The sequence below is a fragment of the Zalophus californianus genome, chromosome 8 (assembly GCF_009762305.2).
Source record: "Zalophus californianus isolate mZalCal1 chromosome 8, mZalCal1.pri.v2, whole genome shotgun sequence".
In the NCBI taxonomy this organism is placed as follows: domain Eukaryota; kingdom Metazoa; phylum Chordata; class Mammalia; order Carnivora; family Otariidae; genus Zalophus; species Zalophus californianus.
Window position 1 is genome coordinate 87,715,981 of NC_045602.1, and position 24,909 is coordinate 87,740,889.

The window sequence follows — 24,909 nt, forward strand, 5'->3', positions numbered from 1 at the left end:
GGCTTCACACAGCAAATTTACTGTGTAACAGTTCTGAAGGCTAAAAGTGAGAAATCATTGTGTCAGCAGGGCCATGCTTCCTCTGAAACCTGAAGGAAAAAATCCTTCCTTGCCTCTTCTAGCTTCTGCCAGCAATGCTTATTTACTGTTTGGCTTATAGATGTATCGTTCCATCCTCTGTCTCTTTTGACTGTCTCCTCCATATGTGTCCGTTTCTTCACGTGATATTCTCCCCTGTGGGTGCGTCTTATCTCTGGTCTCCTCTCCTCTTTGTAATAGTACACCAGTCATCTTAATTATATCTGCAAAGATTCTGTTTCCAAATAAGACCCTATTCATGGGTACCAGGGGTTAGGACATCAACATATCTTTTTGGGGGACAGAATTGAACCCATAAGTAGTGGTCTGTTCATACAGTAGTGTATAAAGATTAAAAATCATTCTGGTGTGCAGTTTTTTAAGAAACAGCTTTATTGAGGTTGAACTAATGAATCTCAGTGAAGTGCACAATTTTAATGTACAGTTTGATCAATTTTGACAAGTATACACAGTGATATCCTCACCCCAATCAAGATAATAAGCATGCTCGTCATCCCCAAAGTTTCCTCATGCCCATTTATAATCCTTCCCTGCATCCCTAGGGACTTTGATCTGCTTCTTGTCACTCTAGATTATTTTGTATTTTTTAGACTTTCATATAAATAGAATCATACAATAATGTTTTCTTTGTTTGAACTGGCTTTTTAACTAAGCATACTTATTTTGAGATCCGTCCATGTTGTTGCCTATATCAGCAGTCCATTCCATTGTATCCTTGAATGATGTTCCATTTTAGGGATATGTTATAGTCTGTTTAGCCAGTCACTTGTTGGTTGACATTTGAGTTGGTTCCAGTTTTTGGCTATTACAAATAAAGCTGCTATGAACATTCTTGTACAAGTCCTTGCAGGGACATGTGCTTTCATTTCTCTTGGATGGAATGACTGGTTGTTGGGTAGCTTATGTATATTAAATTTTTTGAGTAATGTCTAGGGGCTCAGTAGATTAAGTGGCCAACTCTTGATTTCAGCTTAGGTCATGATCTCAGGGTCCTCTGGCTCCATGCTCAGCAGGGAGTCTGTCTCAAGATTCTCACTTTCCCTCTCCCTCTGTCCCTCCCTGCCCACACGTGCTCTTTCTCTCTCTCTCCCAAATAAATAAGTCCTTTTTTTATAAGTATTAAAAAAAAAAATGTCTGAACTCCTTTCCAAAGAGGTTGTACCATTTATATTCCCACCAGCAGTGTTTGAGGTTTCTCCCCATTCTCACCAACACTTGGTTTGGTAAATTTTTTTTCAATCTTAACCATTTTGAGGGTGGGTAGTAGTGTCTCATTGTGGTTTTAATTTGCATTTTCTTAATGACTCATGTAATTGAGCATCAGTTCATGTGCTTATTTGCAATCTGTGTATCTTTGGCAAAATGTTCAATTTTTTTGCCCATCTTTTATTGGGATGTTCCTAAGTTTTAACAGTGTTTGCTATATTCTATGTATAAGTCTTTTGTTAGATAAATATTTTGCAAATGTCTCTTCCCAGTCTGTGGCTTATCTTCTCATTTTTATAAGTATCTTTTGAAAAGCAGAGGGTTTTTTTATTTTGATACTTTATTTTTTTCTGTGTATAAAGTTTGTCCTTTTTGTGTCCTATTTAAAGTCTTTCCCAAACCCACAGATTATTAATACATATGTCCCATATAAATATAAACTCATTAATTATTTTTAGAAATCATCTTGGCCTTTCATACCATTTAGTGCTTTTCTGGCTATATGGTAAGTGGTTCACAGCCTCAGTGAATCCTCACAGTAATGCTGTGAGGTGCTGTGTATTTCCCCCTTCTCACAGAGATGGGAAAGGACTTCTAGAGACAGGTGGTTGGTAATTTGGGCAGTTGGGATTCGAACCCAAGGCCACACCCATTTGTGTCTTGTGTTCAAAGTCCGAGCTCTTAACCACAAAACTTAGGCTTCACTTAGGTTTTAGAGTAAGTTTTCTTACGTGGAAGTTTTGAATATATTTGATCATATCTTAAAAGTTAAAAATTTACCACTGAACATAAAAGTGAAGGTTAACCTCCTGTGCTTGCGTGTAGGTAATAAGATTGAAACAAAAAATGGAATTTTTCTGCATCTTCTTTGTAGACATTTGCCAGAGAAAATATCCAAGTTTAAAAAACTAAAAATATTACATTTATATGTCATAATGAATATATTCCTTAAAATTGAACATTACAAGAATATCCAAGTTTTTATTTTTGCCAACAGTATTGTTCTCCTGCCCCTGGCAAACAGAAGGCAAAGGGAACCAGACTGAGATAGAAAGCTACAATGAATCATTGCATGTAGGATGTTGACTTATGTTTGACAGCTGCTGCTGCCAACTTTAGTTTTTAATTCTGATATGCAGAGTTTGTTGGGACAAAACTGAGATTCTGCAGTGTTTTGGAAAATTTCAGTAACATTTCCAGGTGCTGGAAAATATATTCTTTGTTTCATGGCAATAATCTTGGAAGTATCTGATATAAACTGATGTACAGGTATTTTAAACAATGAGGTTTTATAAAAGTACAGCCAGTTTAAAAGATAACAGTTTTCCCAGATCTAGAATCATTGTTCTGTGGCAATCAACAAACACCTTTAAAATGGATTCAACTGGAAGTAATAGCTATTCAGCACCACTTGTAATTTTGGCTTTTCTCAATATAATGTACTTTATTTAAAGGATATATTGCTAGGTCATGAGTTTCCCATATTGTAGGTAAAATGGCATTCTTGGCTCAGTCTACATTGATTAAGGCCCTACTGTGTGCCAGGGAAATGGGGTTATGAAGTTGATGAAAACATTATCTACTAACATGGAACCTTGTATATGGTGGAAAAAACAGACATACAGAGATAATTAAAAGGTATTATATATCTAGAGGAATAGCTATGATGCTGTAAGATCAGAGTGCATTAGTTACCTATTACTGAATAACAAATTACCCCCAAACTTAGGGGCAACTGGAGGTGACACATTTATTTGTAAAGGGCCAAATAATAAATATTTTAGGTTTTGCATACCACATGTTCTGTGTCACAACTACTTAACTCTGCTGTTGTAGTGTGAACACAGCTGTAGAAAATGTGTGAAGTGAATGAGTGTAGCTGTGTGTGTTCCAATAAAACTTTATTTACAGAAGCAGACAGTGAGCCACATTTGGCCTGTGGGTACTCATTTACTGACAGCAGGCTTAAAACGATGAGCATTTGTTATCTCACACTTTCTGTGAGTGAGGAATCCAGGTCTTCATTCAGTGACTTTGACTCAGGGTCTTTTGTGATACTGCTGTTGAGCTTTCAATCAGGGCTGTAGTCTTCTCAAGGCCCAAGGCTCAAGGGGAGGGGGGGTGATCCAGAAGAGGGAGAGGGCTCAAGAGGGCAGCCACAGTCTTTTTATAACCAAATCTCAGAAATGACTTACCGCTTTCATTAGAAGGAGGTCAGGAAGTCCAGCCTACTACACTGCAGATGAGGGGGCTCCACAAAGGGGTTAATACTGTTAAAGAAAAACAATATCCAGTGACACTTGTTAAACAACAGTAAGGCAGATATTCAGCGTTGAGATTAAGTACAGGGACCACTGCAGTGGGGTTTCCCACTGTGGGAGAGAGATGGTGCTCAACTCCAACTACAGTGAGGAAAAGTGGGATTTATAGAGAACAGAGTAGGGGTCAGTGGATGGAGAATTAAACATCACAGGTTAAGGGGGGATGCTATTACAGTATTAATGATTATATCCCCTCTGCTATACTTTTCATCCCTGTGATTTATTTTACCACTGTAAGTTTGTACCTCTTAATCCCCCTCAACCTTTTTGGCCATCACCCTCTCCCCCAGCAACCATCATTTTGTTCTCTATATTTATGTAGTCTGTTTCTGTTTTTTATTCATTCGTTTTTTAGATTCCACATGTAAGTGAAATTATATGGTATGTCTATTTCTGTCTGACTTAATTTCACTTAGCATAATATCCTGTAGGTCCGTCCATGCTGTCACAAATGGCAAGATTTCATTCTTTTTATGGCTGAGTAATATTCCAATATAAAATATACATAGCGCATCTTCTTTATCCTTTCATATATTTTTTAAACTAGTGTTTTTGCTTTCTTTGGGTAGATACCCAGAAGTGGAATTAGTGGGTCATATGGTAGTTCCATTTTTTAATTTTTTGAGGAACCTCCATACTGTTGCCTAGAATGACCGCACCAGTTTACATTCCCACTAACAGTGCACGAGGGTTCTCTTTTCTCCACATCCTTACCAACAATTATTATTTCTTGTCTTTTTGATAACAGCCATTCAGATTGGTGTAAAGTGATACCACATTGTGGTTTTGATTTCCCCCGATGTTTAATAAGGTTGAGCATCTTTTCATGTGTTTTTTGGCCACCGGTTTGCCTTCTTTGGAAAAATGTCTATTTGATACTGATAAGTTTTGTGGCCACCATGATTATGGTAAACTTACTACTGTCAACCTCTGTACATCTTTATATTGCCATCTGCTATTATAACTACTTAAAGAAGGCATTGTTGAATGATACTGAGATGAAATGGTATGTTTTATTATCAAAATTCTGATTGCTTAGGGGTGTAGTGGGAATGAAAAAATGACAGTACTATAAGGAAGAAGCATGAATATGCATGGAACTAGAACTGGGCCACAGCTTATGTGTGGGCCACTCATTTGTAATGTTTCAGCCGTGTTTGAGGGGGAAAAGAAGGACTTGCAGGACTGTTTCCAGGCAAGATGCTTCTCTATGAATGAGCATAGGGTGATCTTCTGAGCTGTATATAGAGAAATAGCAACTGAGATTGATCAACTCAATTACCAGCTAAAACTGGTATATACCAATGAGTTAACTTTCACTCATAATAGAAGTGGTAAAGTATCAGACTGTTTCAGAAAACCAGTCCATGTTTTGAGCTTCCGATTTTTACAGGAACAGACAGAAAACAAAAACAAAAAACAGGTATCTGAGAATCTCAGGAAAGGAGTAGAAGGTCCAGTCAGAAGCTTTTAAAAGACTCTTTTCCAGACAGAATTTCCCTGGGCACTGTGGTATACAGAACAAAAGCAGTGATGCTCTGTGGAAGTGATGAGAAGGAAAGGGGCGGGATGGCTAGACCGGATTCTTTGCCTGAACCTTCCCCTGGTCCTGTGGCAGCTGCTGAGGCATCTCAGCATGTTGTGAAAACTAGTGGAGGACAGCCTGCTTGCACTTAAGAGTCTGTCATTTTGAAACAGTGGAAGTCAAGTATCTTTGTACTGAGCCTCCTTCAAAATTTACTGTGCTACATTACATCCTGGTAGGAAATAAGAGCTTAAATATATGTTATGGTTACATGCTAAAGAATTTATGGATAAGTGATATGATGTGTGGAATTTGCCTCAAAATATTTTATGTTTGAAGGATAGATAAATTGGTCATGGTTTGAGAACTTTTTGCATTAAGTTGGATTTAATGGGATTCATTTCACTATTCTCACTAGTTTAATATATGCTTGAAATCTTCAGTAATTAAGTTTATAATTGATATGTATCATGATAAGTGACACAATTTTATTTTTTAAGCATTCTTTCCCTTTTTTTTAAGATTTTATCTATTTACTTGAGAGAAAGAGCACGAGCCAGGGGGGAGGGGAGGGGTAGAGGGAGAGGGAGAAGCAGACTCCCCTGCCGAGCAGGGAGCCTGATGCAGGGCTCCATCCCAGGACTCTGTGATCATGACCCAAGCCGAAGGCAGAAGCTTAACCTACTGAGCCACCCAGGAACCCCAAGTGACACAGTTTTAACTTTTCCCTCCTCACATGTAATTATCACATTAGAATTTATCACTTGCTGGGCTTATCAGTGGTTGTGCCTACTCAGCATCTATAACAATAGTCTGTCAGCTACTTGCCTGTCAGGGACATATAAACCCAACCAGGATATCAGCATCTGTGGCTCTGGCATGTGTAATTTGGAAGTTTGGTGGGAGGAGGAGGGTGGAAAGAGATATGAGACCCTTACCTTAACTAGGATGTCTATACCTATGGTAATTATTAAGCCTTTTACAATTTGTATCAAAAGAGATTGGATTGAGCATCTCATTTACTGCTCTTACCTCCATGGCAGAGATGGATTTGTTTCATTTGTAGAACAGTTTATGTTGAAAATAAAAACTTGGCCAGTGGAATGTAGGCCATTTAAGATAGCTTTTTGAGCCTGGGTTAGCAGAGACTGGGTCCAGTATCTGGTATCACCACTTAGTAATTGACTTTTGCAAGTCACTTATTTTTAGGAGCTTGAGTTTCTCCATTTACCTACTGAATAATATTAACAGATTTAGAGTTATTCAAGGAAGGTTTATTGTATTTCATTTTGGATATCAAATCCATTTTTACTGTTTGGGAAGACACATCTGTTTGCAAAGCAGAAACATTTGTAAAGAGAAACAAACGTTCTGCTTTGCTTCCTGAGTACCTGGTATTAGGAATTTGTTGGAATTCACCTAACTTCTCTCCCTTGAAAGACACCTTGTTGGGGCGCCTGGGTAGCTCAGTCGTTAAGCATCTGCCTTCAGCTCAGGTCATGATCCCAGGGTCCTGGGATTGAGCTACGCATCAGGCTCCCTGCTCCGCGGGAAGCCTGCTTCTCCCTCTCCCACTCCCCCTGCTTGTGTTCCCTCTCTCGCTGTGTCTCTCTCTCTGTCAAATAAATAAATAAAATCTTAAAAAAAAAAAAGACACCTTGTTAAAAGTTAAGTGCTGGAGCCACTTAAAATGTGCAAGATTCTCAGGGTGCCTGGGTGGCTCAGTCAGTTGGGCATCTGACTCTTGATTTTGCCTCAGGTCATGATCTTAGGGTCCTGGGATTGAGCCCCGCCTGGGGCTCTGTACTTAGAGTGGAGTCCGCTTGAGAGTCTCCCTCTGCCTCTGCCCCTCCTCTCTTTCTCTCTTTCTCAAATAAATAAATAAATAATTTTTTTTTTTTTTTAAAGTGCAAGATTCTCAGAAAGTATAATGAAATCAAGAAAGAATACCCAAGGGCGCATGTACTCAGAATTCTCACGGTTTGGGACAGTTTGTTCTTTGCCAGGCAGTGCCAGACCTTATGGCACGAAATGATGTTTAGGGTCAAATGAATGGTAAATGAGCTGCAGAAAAGCCTCCGGCTTCTTTCTCTGCCTCTTCAGTCTTGAAAATATAAGAGGGAATGCAAATGTTACTAAAGAACCAAAATGTGAATCACGGTCTGACTGTCTGAAACTGCTTTACAGAGCTAAAAGTGAGCCCCTTGGGTTATGGCCTCTGGGCTCTGTAATAATGACTCAGCCTGTCTCCATTTACATGGAAACATTAAATAAAAGGAAAGGTAAACTGGCTTGTTCATATGTGTTTAAGCAGTTTGCCTAGAGGCAATCTGCACCTGCATAGCAAGTATACAAATTGATTTCTGGATGAGAAAACACATTACTTTATGAGCCATTATGATATTGAGCACTGATTATATTTGTGCTCAGGGTAATAAACTGTACCACATTATTTTCCCCCTCATCCCTTCCCCCTCTGTCCCTGAAAGCCTTCATGCATCCCTTATGACTTAAATGTTTATCATGACAGCAGTGTAGAATTTGGGTTTTGCCCTTTTAAAATGTTAACTGTTCTGTCCCTTCACTTTTGCCAGCATCTTAACCCTTAGTGATTGATTTGGTGTTTCTTTGTTTTTCATTTATCCTTTTAACACAGAATTATTTCCTTTACTTCAGAGCAGTTTTATCTGAAAGGATAAAACTGTTGCTTGAAATAACCATGTGGTCATTTGTCTCTACTAGTTTGGAATATGGCTATCTGTGGAAGAGTAGAAATTACTCCCCCTTTTAATAGAGGCAGATCATTGACTTTTGATGCAGCTATCACAGATACGATCATTTGAGGGCTAGACAGCTCACTTACTTACATTCAGACTATATGGTTTTATTAGTTTATGTGAACCCTTCTCAGCATTTCATCATTTGATTTGCTTTCCTACTTAGATTCCAGGCTGTTTGAGAACTCAATTATTTTGCTCTGTTGTCCCAGCTTAGAATTTGACCTGGTACCAAGTTAGTTTCGATGACATTTTGCTTCCTTATTTATGCCATGAAAAGAGATTGTTCTGTTTTACGTGTTGCTGTGCTCAGTTAAAGGTTTGGATAGACACAGTCATCCAAGTACACGTTTGCTGTCCTAAACTGAAACCTTTGGCGTCAGTTCTGTTTGTAAAAGGATTAGAGCAAGAGTCTCCATGTCCACGGCCAGGAAGGTTTAAGTTTTATTTAACATGATTTAAGTAATTAAATATTAAAAGACAACACACACTCATGGGTGCACATGCACATGTGTAAACCCCAATTATAAAAGCAACTGAAATAGTCTTTGTGAGCTTGATGGTATTGTTTCTCTCCCAAGCCTTTTTCTTGATTTTTCTCTTACACATTGTTCTTTACAAATAGTATTTCTGGAAGGTTTGTGGTTGGGGTGGAAACTGGGTGATGGGTCTAGCCTCTTTGTGGCAGATAGAAGAGGAGGGAGCAGTGTCCTCAGGGAGTCCTGCAAGAATGGGGAAGGGGCAAAGCAGGCTGAACAAAGACAGCTCTTGTGAAGATGGTCCAACACTAGCCTGTTGAGGGTTGCAGAAAGCTGCTACCAGGATGTCTGTAAAGGGAAGGGAAAGAAGGACCTCAGGGCCGTTCCGCTCCCTGTCGTGGCTGCTGCCATGTTTCACACGCACTCACAGTTCAGTGACTCCCGTTCATTCTTTGTGCCCACCATTCAGTTCAGCTTTCGTATATATGGGGAGTGAAAGCAAGGTAGATGATGAGATAGAAGAGATAATAAGGTAATGTATCATCTCTTAAAAGCACATTTTATGACAGAAGTTGTTTTGAATATTATTGTATTACATTTTAGATTTTGCCCAATCCCCTCAGAAAACGTGGAAGCTCAGAAATGTGGGACAGGCCTTGGAGACCTCACAGGGCTGCCTTGCAGGCCCTCCTGGAACTGTGCTGGCTGTAGCCACAGATGGGCTCTTTGTGTGACCACCCCTGCAGAGCTGCACACGAGTCAGTGTTAAGCAGTGCACATGGCCCTTTTCAGGTCCTTTCCAGGCTGCTGCTTAGGTATTAACAGCAAGACTGTCATGACAGTGAGGAAAACAGGAATAGCGGTGACCAAGGAAACCTGTATAGCACTCACAGCAGGTAGCACAGAATACCCCACAGCCACGTGAGCGGGTACATAGTACATGCTCAGGAAGCTTGCAGTTCTTATCATCAGCCTCCTTACAGTCTTGAAGATGAGTGAGAGCTTACTGAAGGTTAACATAGGTTCCTCTATTCTCCTCTTTGGTTTCTTGAGGACTGAAACGGAGGTATGTCCCCTTGTTTGCCTCTTTCCTGGGCTAATACCTAGTGTGAAAATATTAGAAGAACCCAAATTGGTCCCCAGACATGCCCCTTGTACCAGAGAGTGCTCATTGGAAGGGATGCCTGCTCTGTACTGGGGAGGTGAGGGAGAGTGGGGGCTGCCTTATCCTCTTGCCCCGAGTTGAATGATAAGTCTATTCTTGGAGAAGCAGAGAGAGGTCAACTGGCTTGAACTCCCTTCTAACTGACCATTTTATTATGCTGGACTTTTTTATGTTATAATCCACTCCTCCCATCCCTTTCTATTTTTTCTTTTTTCATTTTATGCTACAAAGCTTTATTTACATAGTTCTTCAGAATATATTTCAGTTGTTCACCCACTATTCTAAGTGTGAAATGGCATCAAATAGAGGAGATTTACAGGAAAGCATAAAAGAGAGAAAACAATTCTACAATTTAATATATACAGTATCATTAGCGGTTATTATTTTTACAGTTTTCTTTTGAGGATAATCCACTGAATTTTTCTGCCATTGACATTTCAGGGTGAAGTTGTCTTTAAGAGCAGATTTCCACAGAGAATCAAGAGTACAACAGTCCGATATATTTTACAAGTTATATCTGACAATTTATGAGTAGCTGCAAATCATTTTTTCTCCCATTTTTTCCCAAAAGTCTTGGGTGAAGAGGAATCATGACTTTCACCACTACTATAGTGGTCATATGAAGTTTTAGCAGCTTTCAAAATGGAGAATTCAAACCAACAAGTTGGCTCAGAACATATTTCATTTCTTCAGTGGTGCCCTTGGCCATCTGGTTACCTGGATGAGTTTGAATTTGAACATATGGATGTGCCAGAAGCTCAGGAATGGATATCCTCTGTTTAGGGTCCCTTATCAAACAACACTTAAACACATCTTAAAGATCTTTCTCTGTAATATCAGGAAATTTGATTTCATGATTAGGGTTAATTATGGCAGGTAATGTAGAAATCTGATTAATTATATGCTGAAATGGTGTCTTCCCATAAGTCATATAGTACAAAATGCAGCCTAAGGACCAAACATCACTTTTGGGACTTATCTTTTACTTGGATTTCCCATTCTCTCTTGAGATAGACATATATATGTATTTTTTTAAGATTTTATTTATTTATTTGACAGAGAAAGAGCAAGCGAGCACAAGCAGTGGGGAGCGACAGGCAGGAGAGGGAGAAGCAGGCTCCCCGCCGAGCAAGGAGCCCGATGCGGGGCTCGATCCCAGAACCCTGGGATCACAACCTGAGCCAAAGGCAGTCACTTAACCAACTGAGCCATCCAAGCACCCCTAGGAAGATATATCTTTGATTGCTTCTGTTGGCATATAATTAACTGTACCAATCTGAGAGTCTTTAACAATTCTTGTTGTATCTGGTTGCATTTGGTTTGCAATCCCAAAGTCAATTAGCTTTAGCATTCCATCAACTATCAGAAAGTTAGCAGGGGGCGCCTGGGTGGCTCAGTCGTTAAGCATCTGCCTTCGGCTCAGGTCATGATCCCGGGGTCCTGGGATCGAGTCCCACATCGGGCTCCCTGCTCAGCGGGAAGCCTGCTTTCTCCCTCTCCTGCTCCCCCTGCTTGTGTTCCTGCTCTTGCTGTCTCTCTCTCTGTCAAATAAATAAATAAAATCTTTAAAAAAAAAAAAAAGAAAGCAGGTTTCAGATCACTGTGAACGATGCCATGTTGATGAATTGTGTAAACTGCCTCCAACATACTTTTCCAGTAACTTTTGCGTTCTCATGGATTGATGGATTTTTTCTTTTTAAGCCAACTATTTAGGTCTGTATTTCCACACTCCATTACCATGTAAATGTACTGGTCTGTGATTTCATAATCATAAAGTCAGATGATCTTATCATTGTGTTGTTGTAGTTTATTCAAGTAAGCAATTTCATTCCGGTAACTCTTAGTTGTTTGATTATCTGCTTCTTCTAAGTTCACATATTTTATGGCATGTATCTGTTTCTTTTCATTCAATACCTGGAATACCTTACTTGAGCCTCCACTTCCTATCTGCTTCAGTATAGAATGCATTCTTCCTTTAACCGAAATGCATTCATTTGTTGAAGAGGGTGCTGAAATCTGTAAAGTCTGAAGTGGGGTTAGCAGGTATTTGCTGCCGTTGTTGCTGGAAATAGGCAAGTTGGCTATAAGGTGTAGACAACTGACAAGCAGGTGGAAGGTGGTTCTTTTCAACTGGAGTTCTAAAACAGCTTATGTAATCATCCAAGGCACTGCTACTGGGTGTTTTACAAATAGATTTTAGATCAGTCCACTTAGGGGCTGATATTGGTGGTGACTGCTTTGAAACCGAAAAGGCAGGCTGCTCAAAAGTGGTTTGTTTCTGCTCTGTATCAACTTCTCGGGATATCTCTGGAATCTGCCACTGATTAGAAGATGTAGCAGGATTCAGGTTTACACATTCTGGGTTTCTCATAGACTGCCACTCTTTCTGGTTACTCTCTGGAACTTTTGGTTCTTGATGTTCCTTAGTTTCTTCTAATTTTGTTAGAAGGCTTGATTCAGTTTCAGTAATAAGTTCAGAACTCTTCTCATCTGATATCAGAGGTTCCTTGGAATGGATATTTTGAATAGACTTTAAATTTCTCAATTCACTGGAATCATTTTCACTTGATTTACATCCAAGCACAATCATATCTCAGCGTTCTGATCCAGACATCTGTCTTTTTATAAGACTTGGTACAACTGAACCATCTGTCTTCCCGTAATCCAGTCTACTTAGAAGGTTAACTGGGACTCTTCCAAATGGGCACAACCGTTTAGCTTTGTTTGTTTCAAGGGATTTCCATGACCTATCTCTGCATCTTGAGGGGGCATGTTCTCTCTATACAAAAACCTGGCTTTCCTAGTCTCTCCTCTGAAATCACAACTGATGTTCCTATTCTATAAATGTCCAAGTGAACTGGGGAGTGATTCTTGAGCAGTCAGTACTGTAGATGCTAATAAACTCTTCTTTTCCTCCTCTGAGAGCAGCTGCTTCTTTTGAAGGTTTAAATTCTGAATGGCAATTTCCGGCATTTCCAGTGGTACTGCTCCACATTCTACAGCTTTATGAAGAAGTTGTTTACTTTTTTTGAAATTACCTTGCAATAGCTCAAATTGTACAAAAGGTATATGCACAAAAACAAATTTCTTGCACGTTGCTCTGGCCATCTGAAAGCAGTAATGGGCATCATCCAGCTCCTGAATAGCTTTTAATTCAGCAGATCTCACTTGAATTTAAGCAAAACTCTCATTTTGGCCATATTTACCTGGAGGAAGGGCTTCAATTGCTTGACTGTAACGACCAATCAATTTATTTGAAAGAGCATCATTTAGGGGGTTTGAACAACAAATTCAGCCAGTCCTCTGGGTTGTTTGCCATCATCATAATTTGGTTAACAGTTCCCAAGTCATCTGTAGTATCAGCAGGGACTTTATGCAAGCTTAGCTCATCAGTAAGGTCTTCATTTTTAAATTTATTTTTAATATCTCTCACTTTGTTCATTACGGAATCAGTTGTCAATTCTCTGCCACTTAAATCCTCAGCCTCCATTTCTCATGTTTCCTGGGTCCTCCTCCTCCCGTCCCTTTCTAGTTTCAAATGCAGATTTGGTTGTTTTAAGTGAGACAGATACCTCATATTAGATAAAGGACCAGATGCAGTCTAAGAACAGTCAGTTAAGAGTCCTGACTTTGGCCTCTCATATTGTCCGAGGTTCAATCAGGATTCAATCAGGAGAGAAAAACCACACAGTAATTTGAAGGAGGAAAGTTTAATAAAAAGATTTAAAAAGTTATTAACTCCAACAGGGGTTTGCAGTAGTAAGGGACTGGCTAGTAAGAAGTTGAGAGAAGGCTGATACTATAGGAATAGCAGCTGTACGTGGCAGCTACCACTCCAGGGCTAAAAAGAGCTAGCAGGGAGGGGCCCTCCTCCCCACCCAGGACTCACTGCTCGTGGGGACAGCAGAGAGGTTGCTGTGGGGCTGCACCAGTGAAACATGCTAGAAGGCTGCACTTGTAGGAGAGCCTCCCTACAGGGGGCCACAGGGTGCTCCATTCCAGAACTGCTGAGAGTGGGGGAGGTGGGCAGTGTGGTGGTTGGAGAGGCCAGGCAGCTCAGTCAGCGTGCTGTGGGCTGCCACTCACTGCAGGAGCCAGAGGCCCCCTGCTGCAGAACCACCAGGCAAGCTGCTTGCCAACTGGCTGCTTTTGGCTGCTATGCCCACACGAGCTGGACGCTGAAGAAGCTGTGTGTGCTGCTGGAGGCTAGACCCGAGAAAGCTCTGCCCCCCAGGAGCTTGCCAAGAGAGTATGCAAGGACCAGCGTGCAAAACCCTTTCCTTCGGTCGGTCTCTCCAGCGCCCTCTGCTGTGAAGGGCCCTTGGGCCAGCAGGCAGAGGGAAAAGACCACTTTCCCAGCATGCCAAAAATATTCTAGTAATCTTCCATCAGGAAATGAGGGGGTCTGTTTGTAGTCATCATGATCGTCTTACATATTATTGCTGGATTCATAGACTTTGTCTCTTTGAAAAGAGCTAGAGGATCTGAACAAAGAGCTTCCTGCCTAACCCTGTAAACTACTTTCAAAAACCCAGACTTCATTCTGTGACAGAGGATAGTGAGCTGTATGGGGAGAGAAAAGAGCTGAAGACAGGATCCAGAAGAAGAGGAGGAATATGCAAAAGATATCTGGGAGAAACTGAAGCTCTAGCTATGTGTAGATAGCCTTATACTGACATCACTAGGTGCTGAGGCCTCCTGTGACCTTAAATCATTTCCACATCTTTTGATCACATTAATAGTAACTCTCAGTCCTGGTAGTTAAAACAGTTCCTTGTCTTTCTATATGCACGTCACAAAACTTGAAGTTAGTGAAAGAGAAGAAGCCTTTTTAAAGTTTGCAAAAAAAATTTTTTCAGTTCTTCTGCTTAATCCTATCCAGTATTTTCAAATGTTTAATGCAATAAAATATAAATGAAAAATATGTTCTATGTTAAAAATAAAACAAGTGGAGATGAAAGATACATAGATTGAAATTTAAAAGGGTTGTTTTCACTTGACTTGACTACAGCGGGGTTTTTTCTACCCCTCCATACTGAAACTCTCGTGGTTTTCTTTTACCTTATCATTGAGGAAAGTAGACCTCATGTTAATCTTATTGACAAAATAAAAACTCCCATTGATTTCCTCTCCCAACTTAGCTGAAGGTCAGTGTTCAGTGAGATATCCCTGGCTGAGTCAGAAATAAAATAAGAATGTCATTTAGAGCCGGAAAGTTTGCGGCTGATGGCCATCCCAGCCATATAAGGAGCCTGTGGATTCACTGAAGGATTTCCCTGGTAAGCGGGGCATTCTCTTAAGTCAACACTCTTAGCTAAAAATACTGTTCTATATTTGAAATACAGGCTTTCTCAAATTCATCTATTTTGGTCAGGATACAAGATATCTTTTTAAAAAGATGTTTAGGGGTGAGAATATGTGTTAGTGGGTCACAGTATGAATTATAGGGAGAAATGATTTGGATAATGGAGGATCTGCTACAGAAACATTTTCCGGTGGGGTTGTTTGAAAAATCAGAGAAAAATTGCCCAGCCTATGAAAGAGAATTCTAAGAATGTTTTTTCAGTTGACCAAACACTCCACTTATTTGAGCAACCATGGGGATCTAGTAAGAGAAAGTATGTTAGAAAGCTTATAGATTTCAGACTGCACTGATGATAGTTAAGAGAGTTCTCTTTACTGATAAGAGAACATCATGCTGAAGTACATACTAAAGCTACTCTGAGTTGTCTTGAATTTCTGGGGAGGGTGGCAGCTTACCAGCACCTCCCCAACTCTGTTGTGCAGCAACTTTTCACAAAAGGGCCAGTTTGATCAGTTGCCTACGAAAAGGGTGTTTGATGCAAAGACTCTAGAAGTTTTCACACCAAAGGGCTCATGGTATTCTTGAGAAGAGCACCTCTGCAATACAGAACACAATGTGGAATCGACTAAAATCTTACCCACTCACTGAACAGGATACCCAGTGAGCTCTGTAGATGCTAAACAGATTAGTACAGGCTGGAATGCTCAGAGGGGGCTTCTTAGAGAAGACCTTGAATAGAAATTTGAGGATTGGGCAAGCTTCAGATAGGCAGAAAGTTCAGGGAAAAGGGGGCAGTGGTATTCATCCAAAGAACTTTATGTCCTTTTATGTCCAGTACTAGGAATAAAGATAATTCTGAACAATCACCTTGCAACAATCCTGCTTTTATTTACATTTTTGTATACATTTGTATATGTATTTCACAAGGAATAGAGATCAACATGTTGCAGTGCTTATCTCTGGATGGCAAGAATATGAGTGAGTCTTCTCTGCCTTTTATAAATGCTCTGTAACAAGCTGTGTTGCTTTGGGGTTGATGGGGGTGGAGAAATTCAACTTGCCAAACAACAGTGCAGCCCAGTGATCCTGTCTCAGAGTGCTCACACTTCCATATACATAGGGCTTCCAGAAACCGAGGCTGTTCATGTCCTTCGTTAATTTTCTGTTATTACTGACTTTGCCTTGTTGCCACACATTCTGCTACTTTCCCGATCTAATTTTGTCTCTTTCCTTCTGTAGTGGGTTGCCTTGTGGGATGAGAGTGTCATCATTATTGCAGAGACAGGGTGGCTAGTTGCAGGCAGCAAGTCAGTGCTCTTGTGCTTGTGCCAGGGAGAGAAAGGTGCCCTAAGTCTTGAACTCTGTTGGTTTCTCTCTGCACGTGGTTCAGAATGTCTCTTAATAAAGTAGACCTGTCAAGAGTGTCATGGAGGAGGGGGAGATACTCTAAGGAGCTTTATTTCAGTCTCATTCCTGCACCTTCCCTAGGCTCTGTGTCCTCTATACGCTGAAGTCTGTGGATGGGTATTCGCTGGTTGAGTAATGATGGAAAATTTCTAGAGATTGTCCAGAAAGCTGTACTTCCTGAGAAGTAGGCCGCTAAGTAGGTTGTCAGTACTTGTTAAATTTGTTAAGATTGAGAAACTGAACTATAATTTGCAATAATCTGTGCCTGTTGTGGGCAAAGTATTCCTGAGCTGCAGAGCACCTTCGGGACCTGTCTTGTTTCACAGAACCCTCAGGGCACTGAGGAGAGCGGGTAGCAGCTCTCACCCGATGGCTTCTGAATAGGGACCCTTCTACTACGGGCATCAAGAATAAAACCAGGATGGTTTCAGACACCAGATGAGGAATTTTTACCTCACCGGCTTTCACTAGAAACATTATATTTTAATTGTTGATTTTCGGGTAGAAAGCGTGCCTGCAGTTTACTTCTTGAAAATTATCATCTTGAGATTGAGTTGTGTTTCCCTCATTTTCCTTATGAGGAATATGAACACACTTCTTAAAATAGCACAAGGTTTGGGGTGCTTCTGTCTTCAACACCAGAGAATCTCTAACTTTTAGGTGAGTTTCGTGTAAGAAGGTTTTAGAATCAGATTCAAAGAACCTTCTGGAGTCCCAGCCTCTGAGTCACTGCTGGTCTGGTCTGAGTATTTGGGATGAGTGGGAGGCCCTGGGAAGGCAGTTACTGGTATATACGGGGGTTCTTTAAGTCTGTTCTTTCCTTATTGTTAGGTGATAATGTTTTTCACTTATTCTCTTCAGTTATTTCCAACGTACAGTAACAAAGCTAGAGAGGTTATTCCCTGCTTTGCTCATGATCCATAAGCAGCGCCCATACAGGCAGGTAACAAATGTGCCTTTCTTTGAAGTTAGTTTAAGATGTGCGTCTTATCTCTTTCTCACTCTCTTGTCTCTGTTGTAATAAATACTTTCTTTTTGCTTGTGCAATCCAGAATTAGGAAATAATTTTAACAGACAAAGCAAAATGGCATGTTAATTGCAACTCTGTCCTCTCTGGCCAGCCAACCTTTGTCTCTTTCCTCACTGTCTGTTGAAAGAAAACACAGTGCATTTGTCCTGGTCAATGGGAAATGAGAAAGAACTTTCCAGCTCCATTATTTTACTTGCATGTCATGATTGTTGTGTTTTTAATAGTAGGGGGGAAATCAGATTGTATTTTCCATTTGAGTAGCATAGGGCATCATAGTGAAAATTCATTTTGCATATGTTAATTTAACCATGCTGTCTCAACAATTTGAATACCCCAAGTATTCATGGAAGCCTTTCACTGAAGTTGGAGAAGCTACATTCTAGTAGTTGTTATTGCCAAGTGCTTGGCTTAGCCATCCGCATATGAACATCTGTCTGTGGAATGGTATAAAACATAATAGCACTGCCTTTTTTTCTGCATGAGAGTCCTGTGTTTTAGAAGCAGTTGGTCAAAATGTTCAGCTTGGATTTTAAAAACCACATAGATGAACTATTTGGTAGTGATACACATAGTTCAGTTGTTGCTATTTGAGAGAATTTTAATTTTAAAATACCAGTTATTATAATAAGTTGATTATTAATTTTGGTGGCCATGCTCATGATTATATCCAGGCTTTAAGTGTTTGAACTCCTGGAAATAGCTACAATATTTTTGTGTGATATCTCTAAGTAGGTTATTTATCTTTGGCTAGGTAATATGTTGGGTGGGATTTGTTTTGGCTGAAATCATGGAGTTAGCTGGACTGGTGGAATCTGAAGCCCTGCAGCATTCTTTACAGGACACTGGAATGGCCAGCTTAGCATCAGATATGCTGTGTGTGGTTTAGCATCTAACAGACTGTTAGATGCAGTCCACCAGGTCCCCAGATCCTGCCTGCTGGGGTCTGAATGTTTGTGTCCTCCCAAAATTCATATACCAAAGTCCTAACCCCCAAAGGTGATGGTATTGGGAGGTGAGGCCTTTGGGAGGTGCTTCGGTCATGAGGGTGGAGCCTTCATGAATGGGATTAGTGCCCTTAAAAAAGAGGTCCCACAGAGCTTCCCAGCACTGTCTACCATGTAAGGACACAATGAGAGGGTATGAGCCAGGAAGAGGGGAGGGGGGCTCTTACCAGAAGCCAAGCATGCTGGCACCTTGATCTTGAACTTTGAGCCTCTATAACTGTAAGAAATAAATTTCTGCCATTTGTAGTCTGCGGTATTTTGTTACAGCGGCCCAAATGGACAAAGACACAGCACAATAGGTCGCTCAATGAGTGGTGGAGTTTGGCACACAGTAGATAATCAAAAAATGTTGAGTTTACGAAATACAAGTCTGTCTTCTGTGGATGGATTTAAAGGATGTTTGGGATTCAGGCCTGTCCTGTGGGGCCTCTCAAGGACCCGAATCAACCATGGTGATCAGATTATAGAACCTCTTGGGAAGAACCCTTAAGGAATCATGGGCCTCGGGAAACCCTAGTTCTTCAGCAAAAGCCACCTAACAGGCCCACTATTCAGACAAAACTGGCTTTGGGGAGTATTTTATAAAAACAGCCTCCTACCCTACTTCAAGGACTATTTTGATGCCACTATAGTGGCAGTAGTAATTTTCATCAGAGGTGTTCAGATAAATATTTTTCTCATGGCTGCAGTCACAGTCTAAAAGGATTGTTTACATTTCTTAGAGTGACATTATTGTGTCAAAAATGGTTTGAAAGTAGCAAAATGTCTGGATATAAAACTTAAGCAGTGGTGTTTATTTGGCCTGAAATGACCCCCCATGTCCTCTTGGAAAAACAACCACACATTTGTTTTAGCTCTCTTCTATGGTGCCTGGGTAAGAAGTGATTGACCAACCGTCACCCCTATGCAGTTTTTTGGGCAAATAGTGCCACCTAACCTTGCAGTAGCCATGTGGTTACTGACCTTTACTCAGGTACTAGGACACACACAGACAGCCCTCTTCACTCAGCACCTGGCACTGAAATAGAAATCTGCATAGGCTTGAATGATGGGGAAAAAAATGTATATCCATATATTATTTCCCTAAGTACATTGTATACTCCTAGAAACAGGCTGTGACTTGTATTCACTTGTTTATTCATTCAGCAGGCACTTCTCAGGTACCCCTTAGGCCTGTTGCATTGTGAGCTCATAATAAAAATTCCATATGTTCAGAAATGATGTAAAATAATGCAAATAAGCAAACAGTGGAATAATGTGAGTAGTTACTTTTTTCTTTTTTTTTTAAAGTAGGCTCCACGCCCAATGTGGAGCCGAATGTGGAGCTTGAACTCACAACCCTGAGATCAAGACCTGAGCTGAGATCAAGAGTTGGACACTTAACCGGCCAAGCCACCCAGGTGCCCCTATTGGGAGCAATTACTTTTTAAGAAGCTATAAACCTTAATGGAAAAGCTGCTCAAGGAAGGGCAGCCCATTGCCACTAGCTCCTGAATAGCAGAGCTCATTCACAATTGCAGGAGCTAAGCCTTCCTGGTTGGCCTTAACCCTCACTTGTGCCTTTGTTGTTTCGGTATATATAAGGTTCAGGGAATTTCTCTGCAAGAGTCTACTGGCCAGGGTCTTTTGCTCCTGGGGTGAGGGGGTGGCTCATAGGAAGGAGATGTGGGATAGATGATCGGGCTCTGTCCTGTCCCATCTTTTCTTTCTTTAGATCCTCAGCCTCCCTTCTCCCTCCCTGCTGCCAGTTATGATATTCCTTGGTGATAAAAAAGAAAGAAAAGGAGGAAAGAATGAGATCTGGCAAAACTGTAAACAAAGAGACAGAGCCACAAATCTGTCTCAACATCCATATAATAGACACACTGATTGATTAGTTTAAAAATATTAACTTCGTAAATAAACTTCAATCATAAAACTGACTCCTGTTGAGGTGACTTCAATCGAAGAATTCTGTTTGGACGTACTGTGTGCCAAGCACACACTCATTAACATGGTCCCAACAGGAAGTAGAGGAAACCAGAAAAAATGGAAGGTCTCCTACCTGCTTCACCTTAACACAGCATTTTTTAAATAGCATAATTTGAAGAGATAAGAGAATTTTTACTAAATTTCCAGCACTAATCTGATTTAGCAGAAGGACACCATGGAACTAACTTAGTTGAAGGTGTGGATACGTTATTAAGAGATTTTATTTTTCATTTTATATCTCTCTTTAGTGTTTTTTTCCCAAATATATGTATTACTTTTTCCCTTCTAGTCAGTACAGTTATCTGGTCGACTGAAATTTCTGATTTATTTTTTATACTTACCTACATATACATAAACTTAATATATATACATAGTGAAAGTTGTGACCTCACACCTATTGGAACAGCTAAAATTAAAGATAATGGTAGCACCAAATGCTGGTGAAGATGTGGAGAAATTGAATCTCTCATACATTACTGGTGGCAATGTAAAATGCTATAACCACTCTTAAGAAAATTGTTTGGCACTTTCTTAAATAAACTGAATATATATTTATCATACAACTCAGCAATTTCACTCTTGGACATTTATCCCAGAGATATTAAAAGTTATATGCACATAGGAACCAATACACAGCTCTATTTGCAATGGCCCAAAACTAGAAACTACTTAAATGCCCTTCAGTGGGTGAATGGTTACCATGAAATACTACTTAGCAATAAAAAAGGAACACACTGTTGATATATATTAACAACTTGGATGGATCTCGAGGGCATTATGCTGAATACAAAAAGCCAGCCTTTAAAGGAACACATACTTTAAGATTCCATGTAGCTGTCTTAGTCAGTTTGCTTAAACAACAAGTAATTATTTCTCAAGGCTCTGGAGGCTGGGCAGTTCAAGATCAAGGTACAGCAGATCCCGTGTCTGGTGAGGATCCACATTTTGGCTTGTAGACAGCCGCCTTTGGCTATATCCTCACATGGCTGACAGAGAATGATCTGTGTCTCTTCCTCTTCTTATGAGGATGTTAATCCCATAATGAGGGATTAATGCGCCACTCTCATGACCTAATCCAACTTAATTACCTCCCAAAGTCCTACCTCTAGATACCGTCAGATTTGGGATTAGGCTTTCGACATAGGAATTTTGGAGGGACATAGACATTCAGTCCATAGCGGTAACATTCTCTAAATTACAATTCCATGGATGAAAAACAGGTTAGTGGTTGCAAGAGATCACAGGATGGCAAGGTGTGGAGGAGGGCGTGACAATCAGAGATAATATGAGAGAGATCTTTGTGGTGATGGAATAGTGCTGTCTCTTGATTGGGGGCAGTGGTTACATGAATCTACCCATGTGATGAAATGACATACACATAATGTATATACACACATTGTTCCAGTGTCAGATTCCTGGTTTTGACATCGAACTATAATTACATAAGGTGTAACCATTGAAGAAACTATGTGAAGGGTCTGAAGGACTTCTCTGTACAGTCTTTGTAACTTCCTGTGACTACAATTATTTCAAAATAAAAAGTTAAAATTTGATTGTAGATCTTTCACATTATTTTTAATTCCTTGCCAGATAAGAGTCTTCATTGTATCTGTTCATACACAGTTAGCTTTTTTCATAGTTCTGCTTTTCTGTCTAGTAGAAATAAGACTAGTTGTTATGAAGTTAAGATAATTAGTTTATATTTTTAGATCTGCTGACTCCAAATGCTTAGCAGACTGGTAGCTAAATTGCTCTTTCACTGTTTTCATGGTTTCCTAGATCAAGTAGATGGATTATTAATCTGGGTTCAATCATCAACAAATAATTACCACACACCTGCTAAGTGGTGGACTGTATTCCTGATGCTGGAGTACAGGCATGAACAAGACAAAGTTCCTACCTTCCTGGAGGTTACATTTCTGACATGTGAAGTGAGGCTAAAAGAACATAGAAAATGTATCCCCAGATCCCCTGGAAACTATTTGAACTGAAGGAAAAGGAAGTCTCCAGGACCTCCTTCAGCATCTGCCCTCTGGTTGGTGTCTCCAAGTAGTATTACATCACTGTGGGCAGAATATTTTGCATCTAATGATGTTTCTGGCAGGAGAATGAACATGATTTGCAATCACTCTACCTAGTATGGATTAAGAACTGTAAGAATATCATAAGGAAAACAAACAAATAGAGCCTGATAGCTTCTTTACTTAGGCATGAACAAATGTATCAGTTGCTGGAAACACCCATACAAGATGGATTTTATTTTATTTTATTTTATTTTATTTTATTTTATTTTATTTTATTTTTTATTTTATCTTATTTTATTTTATTTATTAGAAAAATTTTTAGGAGAGCCTGGGTGCTTCAGTTGGTTGAGTGTCTGACTCTTGGTTTCGGCTCAGGTCATGATCTCCTGGGCCATGAGATGGAGCCCCACTCCAGGCTCTGTGCTCAGCAGGGAGAGTGCTTGAAGTGTCTCTCCCTCAGCCCCTCCCCCCATGTGCATGTGCACATGCATGCATGCTCTCTCTCTTGCTTGCTCTCTAAAATGAATAAATCTTCAAAATTTTTTTTGCATACAATTTAATAACTACTCTACTATATTTTATCCATGAGGTTCTATAGTTTTTGCTTAGAAGTATTTTGGGTTTGTTGTGTGTGTATTTTTTTTTTATTAAAGTATAGTTGACACTGTTATATTAGTTTCAGGTGTACAACCTTGTGATTTGACAACTCTATATAACCTATGCTATGCTCACTACAAACGTGGCTACCATTTGTCACCATACAGTGTTACTGTAATACCAGTCACGATATTCCCCGTGCTGTACTTTTTATCCCTCTGACTTACTCATTTGTTTTTGGAAAAAGGTTCTGAGCCCCTATATTGCCCATGGCCTTCATAATCACCCTCCTCATCTGTGGCACTGCTACAAGATGACAGCAGTGTGGACTGACTCCAGCAGGAATGCCAGGGGCATCCTTGGCATAATAAAGACCACGATCAGCTGGGGGTTTCTAACTAGACTCCAACCCTTTCCTATTTCCTCTTGTGTCCATTCATTGAACACATCATTCAACTCTTGCTATGTGCCAACTGCTAGGATCAATAAAAGTCAAAAATAGCTCCAAATCTCAGGGACTCACAGACCCTTGGGGGAAGGCAGCCAGGGGCATAGCTGGCAAGCATGCCCTGCGCATTAGGATATGCCCCAGAGTGTGCCAACCGCATTAGCCTCAGGGGGGAGCTTGTTAGAAACAGAATATCTGGGGGTGCTTTACAAGAAGCACAGTGTTCGTGTGGATGATGCTTGGTGACAGATTCCCCAGGGCACGTGGATGTTTGTTTCTCTTGGACCCTGCCAAGCAATCCTCTATTCGTGTGGCAGTGTTTACAGACCCAGTCTACCAGGAAGGCTGCTCCGGCAAAGACTGTGTCACTGCTTTGGGGAATGTTTTCTAGAGCTTCCAGAAATGCCTCAGTAAGTCAGGACTGGCACACCAAGTGACTACTTTGCTGCTAGAGCTCTTAACATGAAGGGCCAGGAGCGACCCTGGCAAACGCAGGGCTGACGTGTGTGGGAACAGTGGGAGTGACCCTGGCAGGGAAGCGGGGGAGGCCTGGATATTGTTTCTCTGTCCCCTGTCCTGCTGCTCTCTGCCCTGGGCTCAGAGCTGTCAAGCACCCGAGGATGGCGTTCCCCGGCAGGGCACGCCCCTGTGTTATCCCAGAGAATGAAGAAATCCCCCAGGCAGCCCTTAACAGTGTCTACCAGGCTAATGGCAGTGAAGACGAGAGGGCTGTGTCCAAACTGCAGCGCAGGCACAGTGACGTAAAGGTCTACAAGGAGTTTTGTGACTTTTATGCGAAATTGTAAGTGTCTCCTCTCCTGGAAGAGGTGCTTCTGTCTTCCAGATCTAGCCTTCTTGGGCTTTGAGTTCATTAGCCATTGATGGTTTTATTTCCTCGACTTTCAAGAGGGGCATTCCAGGGTGATGGAGGGGGAGGGGGGCACATTCCAGCAGGCAGGAATACACCAGATGAAATGCAGAAGTGAAAGAAAATACTACCTTTACAGTAATAGTAGTAATGTCTTTGTGTTCAATAGGTTCCTGACAATAGTACGTTTTCATTATGTAGTCCAAGAGGGAGGTTTAGAGTTTTTGCTGTCAGGATTTATAACAGAAAAATTGCATGCTCTAAAACTTCCCACAGATGAGGGGTTGGTTGAGGGAAGCAGTAAAAACTGAATTACAGACTGTTGATAAAGATACACATTTTTGTTAGGTTTAACAGCAGTTTGAAGTAGGCTAACTGGGTTTCTTAATACTGTCTTGAGGGGATTGAATGAATAAATAAGGATGCTGTGTAACTAGCAAATATACATATATTTATATATATATATGCTATTAGGTCTAAAATGTCTAATTCATGTTATTAAATGGGTTTTAGCAAACAGTTAAAGTAGTGCAGAGTAGTATTTAGACCAACTCATTTAAGATTGTTGACCTCCTGCAAAGTCGTAAGCTTGGAATTATTGCAAATACCCAGTTTGTCAATTAAGAGTTAAGGAGAATTTAACTGACCTGATTCTCTATTTCCATTAATCCATTCTGTGTGGT

General features: G+C 40.5%; 1 protein-coding gene and 1 pseudogene across 6 annotated transcripts in view; one reads left to right on the forward strand and one right to left on the reverse strand.

Annotated features, from left to right (window-relative positions):
- LIMS1 (LIM zinc finger domain containing 1) overlaps positions 1–24,909 on the forward strand; it is a 150,027-nt gene that overhangs the window by 99,396 nt on the left and 25,722 nt on the right. The window contains exon 1 of one of the 6 annotated variants that reach the window (XM_027621528.2): positions 23,919–24,160. The exons of 4 other annotated variants lie outside the window; for them this stretch is intronic. In XM_027621528.2, coding sequence (XP_027477329.2) covers positions 23,979–24,160 — 182 coding nt within the window. In that variant the 5' untranslated portion in view covers positions 23,919–23,978. Of the gene's footprint in view, positions 1–23,918; positions 24,161–24,909 lie in introns of those variants that run through there. One more of the 6 variants, XM_027621529.2, reaches the window with a different exon arrangement.
- LOC113937350 lies at positions 10,115–13,079 on the reverse strand (annotated as a pseudogene).